At 44.2% G+C, this 6,923-nt stretch overlaps 1 protein-coding gene across 1 annotated transcript; it reads left to right on the top strand.

Moving 5' to 3' along the window:
* The first annotated feature begins 222 nt into the window (after positions 1-222).
* Positions 223-5,239, top strand: LOC147463009 (uncharacterized). The gene is made up of 7 exons (XM_086486691.1): positions 223-966; positions 1,775-1,892; positions 2,362-2,450; positions 2,547-2,593; positions 3,133-3,224; positions 3,621-3,754; positions 3,843-5,239. The coding sequence occupies exons 1-7, from the start codon at positions 817-819 to the stop codon at positions 4,854-4,856; spliced, it is 1,644 nt and encodes a 547-aa protein (XP_086342817.1). The 5' UTR covers positions 223-816; the 3' UTR covers positions 4,857-5,239.
* The last annotated feature ends 1,684 nt before the right edge of the window (positions 5,240-6,923 follow it).

The raw sequence follows: 6,923 nt of genomic DNA, 5'->3' as shown, positions 1-6,923 counted from the left end.
CTACACATTCTCCCCCCTACAGTACATTCTTTATTGCGACAAACGTGAACGAACCCCATTCAATACACGAGGATGAAGATTTTGTCTCTTGCCTCCGCAGGAGGCCACACACACGCTCTCTCATTGACTCTCAACTCTCGAGCGTCACGTCTCTTCCACAGGGACTCTCTCTCTCTCTCTCTCTCTCTCTCTCTGTGTGTGTGTACGGCTGGCCTTGAACTTTCTCTCTGGTCTAACAGCCCGCAAGAGGCCAATTCAGAGCGTCTACCTCGAGCTGCAGAATCTACCATAGCCTTACAGCGACACCTCTCTCTCTCTCTCTCTCTCTCTCTCTCTCTCACACACACACACACGCGCGCGCGCACACACACACACACACACAGTCGAGACCCCCCCTTTACCACTTAGGCTCTCACGAGCACGCGCACAAGCTAGAGAATTTGCGTGAATTGCCTGGCACCCATTTCTGTTTGCAGAACTCTTTTGGCTGTTTCTCTTTCTCCTATCGATAGCTGCCGCTTCCATGTTTCGAGTGTTAGAGAAGACGCCAAACAGAGGGTTTTACCATAGCGGGAAACACCATAACCAGTAATGGGTATGGTGTAGAGCGGCAGTAAAAACACGCACAGCACATACGCACGCACACGCTTGATCCAAATTTCCAATCTCTCTCTCTCTCTCTCTCTCTCTGACCTCTGGGTTGCGAAGCAGAGAGGGACCAATAGACCGCAAGGTGAAAGCAGGAGCTCTGTGCCCTAATTGGCCAAAGCAACTGCATGCGCGTGATTATTGGTGCTCCATGACTTTTGGGACAGCATGGTGAGATCCTTCTTCATCAGCAGGAAATCTAGCTCCACAGGCAGCAGCAGCAGTACTCAGGTGGGAGCTGGAGAGTGTGTGAGTGAAAAAGCAAAGGCTGTTCTGCACCTTTTGAGAAGAAAGGGGCCTCCTCTCTCGGCCAAGCAGGTATTCTTCAGCTCAACCCAATTTCTGTGCCCTTCATTTTGGTTTTCCTTACTCTAAACTTTGTCACAAGTGTAGCATGCGTTTTGTTTTTCCTTACTGTTACTGATTATTTCTCTTTGAACGTAATCAATGGACTGCATTTGCTTTTCCTCCTTGTATTGCCTTGAAGGATAGTAGCTCAAATTTTCCTATCTTCCTTGTCTGGTCTTGAAGGAAAATAGCTCACATTTGCTTTTCCTCCTGAATTGCTTTGAAGGGAATTAGCTCATATATGATCAGGAAAACCCAAAATTATGCTCTTCATTCGTTACATTTTGCTTTTTCCACCTTTCTCAATTGTCGCCCAAATGCATGACTCCTTAGCATGCATTTTCCATTTTCTTTTCAATTTCCTATTTGTGGCAACCCATGTTGGAGATAGAAAAGGGAAATTTCTTGCATTAGTCCTTTCCTCCTCAAGTTGTTTTGACTCATAGCATTTCTTCTGCAATGGGGTGCATTACTTAGTATATCTTCAAGAATAATTTGTTATTATGATCCTGAACTGGTAGTGCCTTGCGTTTTATTTACAGGAGAATATCTAGCTTCATTTACCACAAGGTTATGTTCCTTATTAGTATGGTCATTTCAGCTTTTTGCTTTGCAGTTTGGATTTGATATATATCCGCACACATTTTCCTTGACATATTGCATTTATATACCCTTGAGTCTATATGTGTAAAGGCATCAGTGGACGCAATTGTTTTAGGACTTTTTGAGGGAATGTATGAGCAAGACTAATTAGATGTGTTTTTGTCCCAAATTGCAGCTAGATTATTGCAGTGAGGCTTGCATAGGACGGGTGTTGAAGGCCAAAGGCAACAACATCAAGAAAGCTGCCAAGCAACTCAGAGCAACCTTGACTTGGAGAACAGGCCTTGATGTTGGTAAGTTCAAGATTGTTACTTAGCTTCCTTCAATTGGACCCTCTTCGAGAAGTGCAAGTTAGTATGCATGCAGGTGAGGATGTTCTTCAGTATGAAGGTTTGGTCCTTGCTCATTTCTTTCGCTGAGCAACAGCAAAGATACTCTTTGCCGAGACACACTAATTTTGAAAAGCCCTCTCTTCAAATGGTATCACTTTATCACAAACATTATCTTGATTACTGAATTAAGGTGGTACCATATAAAGGGAGGGCTTGTCAAAATCAACAAGTCTTCGTGGAAAAGTTTTAATGATGCTCTACCTATGGAAATGAGATGACAAGTAGATTTTTGACAAGAGATTCTTCAGTTTTTGCTCAAGAAAAGAAACTTTTCCTCCTGAGTTAGATTGTAAATGCTCTCCCCTGATCTAGGTTAAAGGTTTTCATGACATGGGGAGTAATAGTGGGTGTTAAATTGTTATTCGTGCAGATTATCTCACAGCCGATGAGTTTTCGGCGGAGTTGGCATGGGGAAATGCTTACGTGGCTGGCCTTGATGAAGAAGGGAGACCTGTGTTGGTAAGGCCCATCAGTGTAGCTTGAACGTCACAATCTGAATTATGTCATAGTGCAAGTCACTAGTTTTTCCCTTTTCATCCTTCTTTTTCCGTTCAGGTTGTGAGGTTGAAACCTGAGATTACAACCAGTCAAGCACAGAAACAGTAAGCATGCTGCTTTTGTCTTAATTTTGTGTGTGTGTGTGTGTGTGTGTGTGTGTGTGTGTGTGTGAGAGAGAGAGAGAGAGAGAGAGAGAGAGAGAGAGAGAGAGAGAGAGAGAGGCTTTTGAGATTCGAGGGAACAGTCCGAAATTGCGACAGGTATTGAACTCAGGATGTTGCATGCTAGAGAGAAATGGACTAACCAATCTACCACATTTGTATACTTGAAAAACTAGCCCATTTTCTCTGCTTTGTCTCCCATAGTTTACATGTATAGGCCCTTGTGGAGAGGAAGCTTCCTACAGTGCAGGAAAAATTCCAAGAGAGCAAACTTTGATACGTTCGATCGGTTTTAGACTCAAGATCTTGTATGCTAGAGAAATGGGCTTACCAATTTATGACACTGAGAGAGCATTACCAATGTGCAAGTGCTCTGCAATGAAATACTTGATATTGCATTCACATGCTTGCTTAGTCTGTCTCAATAGCTTGTCACTCAAAATGAATCTATGTTGCTAAATTCTTTTCTTTTTCCATTCAAGGTTCATCCGCTACTTCATATTTACCGTGGAGGTGGCCATAGCTTGCATGCCGTCCACAGTGGAGCAATGCGTACTTATTATCGATGCCGCAGGTGAGCCAAGATTCTTTAAGTGAAGGGTTTTGACTGCCGTTAGGCTCTTTGTCACTGAAATGCATAGTTGCTTCTCAAAGTTGCTACTGCTACATGATGAAGTTTTGTGAACAGCCGGAGTCCATGCCAATTTTTTGGGCTTTCTCTAGAAACCCTCATTACCGGAGGTGCATTGTCATGCTTATGAAGTGGATGCGTCTTTTCTTGCATATAGGCAATATTGTATGTAGCTGAGCTAATTAATTTTCTTACACATGCATGCATGTGTTTTTGCATTAGGGCGTACAAATATCAACAAATTTAATGCTTGCACAAAGGTTGCAATATCACTGTGTTCGCTTGCATTCTTGTGTGAAGTTCTCTTAAAAATTTGATATTGTTGCTCTGCATGAACAGCATGTCATAAGAGGAGTTCCGCTGGTTTTTCGATCATCATGCAGCTCCTCAAGTTATTGGGGGAGCACTATCCCGAGAGGTTGGCCAGGAGCTTTATAGTGGATGCTCCTTCCATATTCCACTATCTGTGGAAGGTATTGATCCTGGATGCCTTTTATTTTAGTGAGTTTCTTCAACTGTCTTCATACTTGACTCACATTGTTATTTTCCAATGACCGACAGGGCATGAGCAAAATCTTAGACCTCAAAGTTCGAGAAAAACCGAGGTTTGTTTTCTGTAAACAGTACACCTTAGCTGGATCATCAAGGCCTGTTTCTTCTGCTTCTGCCACGGCAAATCATCTGATGCGAGCAGCGTGGTCATACTCCAGTCGAAATCTGTGGGCAGCAGGAAATGAGCAAATGAGCGATGATGAAGATGAGGTTAATCAAGATGATGACAGGCTTGTGCATGAAACATCTAAAATCTCAAGAAATGCTTGGGCGGCGAGGCCCCCTTCTCCCTTCCCATCATTTTCCTCTTCAGCATTCTCTTTGCCGTCTTTGTCTTCATTACTGTTGTCATCGTCCTCCTCGGTGTCACCTCCCTCGACATCTTTGCCATCGACAACAGCATCCTTATTCTTGTCCCCAGCGGTGCCAATACTACCTTCGACATCATCTCTACCATTGTCATCCTCGGTGTTTTCAACCGCGTCTTCATGCTCGTCATGTTCATGCACATCATCATCATCATCATCATCATCATCCTCTTCGTCATTGCCATCTGCATTGGCATCATCGCATCACCATTCCGATGCACGTGCCCTGCTTTCTGACAACCTCCATGCAAGGTCGCTCTCCTTCGCATCAGCGCCTACATGCAGGAAGGAACCAGTTACTGAATTTCGAAGCTTTCGTGCAGACAACAAGCCCTCCAGAAGATTGAATGAAGATGGAGCGAGCAGAAGGTGGGCAGACATAGCCTTTAGTGGCCAGGGGAATGACGACTTTTTATGTCAAAGTGATTATAACCTGGAGTTTGCACACAAGCACAAAAGTGCTGCCCTGTTCAGGTCCTACTATGTCAATTTTCTGCTTCCCCCTTACATAGAGTCCGCATATCGGGCTTGGATGAAACCTCCATTAGCGGGGCTCATTTCAATCATTTCGCCCGACCTCAAGTTAAGGCAGCCCAGTTTCAGTCTTCATTCAACAGCCATGGAGGCCATGTTGCACCATCTCCACTTTGATTGACCTGCTTCAAGTCATAGTCTGCTGCCTTCTTGTAGAGAGAGTATGAGCACAACTCATGATCAGGCAGAGGATTTGGAGACCATTTTTATAAGAGCAGCATTGCTATGAAAGCTTGTATACAGAGAGAGGTAAAGCAACATATGGAAGGCCTCATCAATGTAAACACGGGTCACCTATTGTAGAGTTCCATGTGCTTAAGCCAGGTCTTGAGCTCTAATTCAAGCCACTCTTAAGTATGCCAGTGGTGCCATGGTCAATATGTACATGCCAGAGTTGGATGATAGAAATATCATCCTTATAAAGAGCTTTCCAGCAGTTGTTTTCATGCAACTAGCTCTTAAGAACCATTGTTTCATTGGAAACATAACAGAGTTTTCATGTTGTGCGGTTGTAACTCTCTCTCTCTCTCTCTCTCTCTCTCTCTCTCTCTCTCTCTCTCTCGCCCCTGGCCCCAACCTCTCGTTGAGAGGTTCTAACTTCTAACTTTGCCTGCCCTCCATCCCCCCAGCCCCCGGGTCCTCGCCCACAACTGGCATTAGACGGGATCGAACTTTAGACACACGTACGCGCATTCCAGCCTTGAGTTTGAGCATTAGACGGGATCGAACTCTACCGGCCTGATTCGGTCAAAACTAGTAGAGGGATCGAACTCTAGACGGCCTGCACGCATTCTGTCAAAACTCGTTGAGGCCACTATTAGGAGCCGAGTCCCGCACCCTCCCGCTTTGTATTTGCAAGATGCAAGGTTTTTAACGGGTGAAGTTCTAGGCACTCTACATGAAACTACTATGTATGCTAGGTAGTGAACTTGCTTGACACAGCTAAAGTTAATGGACGAATTTTGTTGGTTAGTCTTTATTGAGACTTACAATTCTTGGAAGAGACTTACAATCTTGGAAGAAAGGAGTAGTGCCACGTGGACTAAGGGTTGTGTTTCTTCGAATATCGAAATTGTAGACTGACTATTATTTAATAGGATTTTGTTTATCCTCCTAATCTTACTTCTACGAATGGGGACCTAGCTCTAAGTTACGTGAGTTCAATAGAAAAGCTTGTCTAGGATTTGATTGTGGGCGTGTGGGTAACTATTCCTCTAAATGACAACGGTTAGGCTGAATTGTGCATGTGAGAGAGTCTTCAGCTTAAAAAATTCCGCTATTGCCAGTCAACTATGCCCATGAGTCTCAACTCCAGTTAGCAAACCCGATGAAATTGCTGATAAGTGGCATAGGTAGAACATCGGTCCGTGCGGATCCCATTCCTATCCCCTTTGTCTTCATTTTCGGTTTCCATTAGGCTCCACTCTTTTGGTGAGGAGCGCTATTGGAGACTTGTTGGCAAGATGGTGTCAAGTTTTTGGTGGAAACACTACATGTGAACCCAAAAACTTAGCAACATGTTGGAACTTGGCAACAACTATAAACATGAGCTCACGTGACCACTGACTATACCTTAATTCCTCCGTCCGAAACTCTGGCGCGAGCTAGGAAATGGTTGCACCCTTCCTGGTGGTGCATGAGTAGCTTATGCCCATTCCATGACTAGTCAATGAGAATGAAATGCCACTTGATAATTCAATAAGGTTGGTTAGGATCAAGAGCAAAAGGAAATCCTCGTCTGAAATTATCACTCTATACATAAATCATGATAAAAAATCACTTGATTTATCTCAATAACTTCCAAGTGTGAGTAAACTCTACACAAAGCAAGATATCTATAAATATCCTATCTAGATTACCTCCAAGTGTAAGTGTAACTCTACACATGGCAAGCAATCGTAATTCACTACTTATCTAAATCTCTTCCATGTGTGAGAATACCTCTACACAAAGCAAGAGAATGGGTTGGGTTCATCAAGGATGTGGGATGGGTTCAGCGAGGGCTGCAGGCGTTGTGACCGCGCAGTGGGGGTTGGTGTGGCCCGCAGTAAAGGGTTGCCCCGGGGAGTGGGCACCAGGCTGTCTACGCCCTACCACTCGTGTTTGAGGACTAGCAAGAATATTTTCAAATCATGGATATGGCGGCCACCTTGCTTCAACCCGGAAGCAAAGTGCTCGCCAGGTTTGG

This window comes from Adiantum capillus-veneris, chromosome 2, assembly GCF_014529385.1.
Source record: "Adiantum capillus-veneris isolate H3 chromosome 2, ASM1452938v2, whole genome shotgun sequence".
In the NCBI taxonomy this organism is placed as follows: Eukaryota; Viridiplantae; Streptophyta; class Polypodiopsida; order Polypodiales; family Pteridaceae; genus Adiantum; species Adiantum capillus-veneris.
This window is presented reverse-complemented; position numbering and strand designations above follow the sequence as displayed.

Coding starts and splice junctions, on each gene's coding strand:
- LOC147463009 (XM_086486691.1), top strand. CDS start 817: ATGGTGAGATCCTTCTTCATCAGCAGGAAATCTAGCTCCACAGGCAGC. Junction 967..1,774: donor CTCCTCTCTCGGCCAAGCAG/GTATTCTTCAGC, acceptor CCCAAATTGCAG/CTAGATTATTGCAGTGAGGC. Junction 1,893..2,361: donor GAGAACAGGCCTTGATGTTG/GTAAGTTCAAGA, acceptor TTATTCGTGCAG/ATTATCTCACAGCCGATGAG.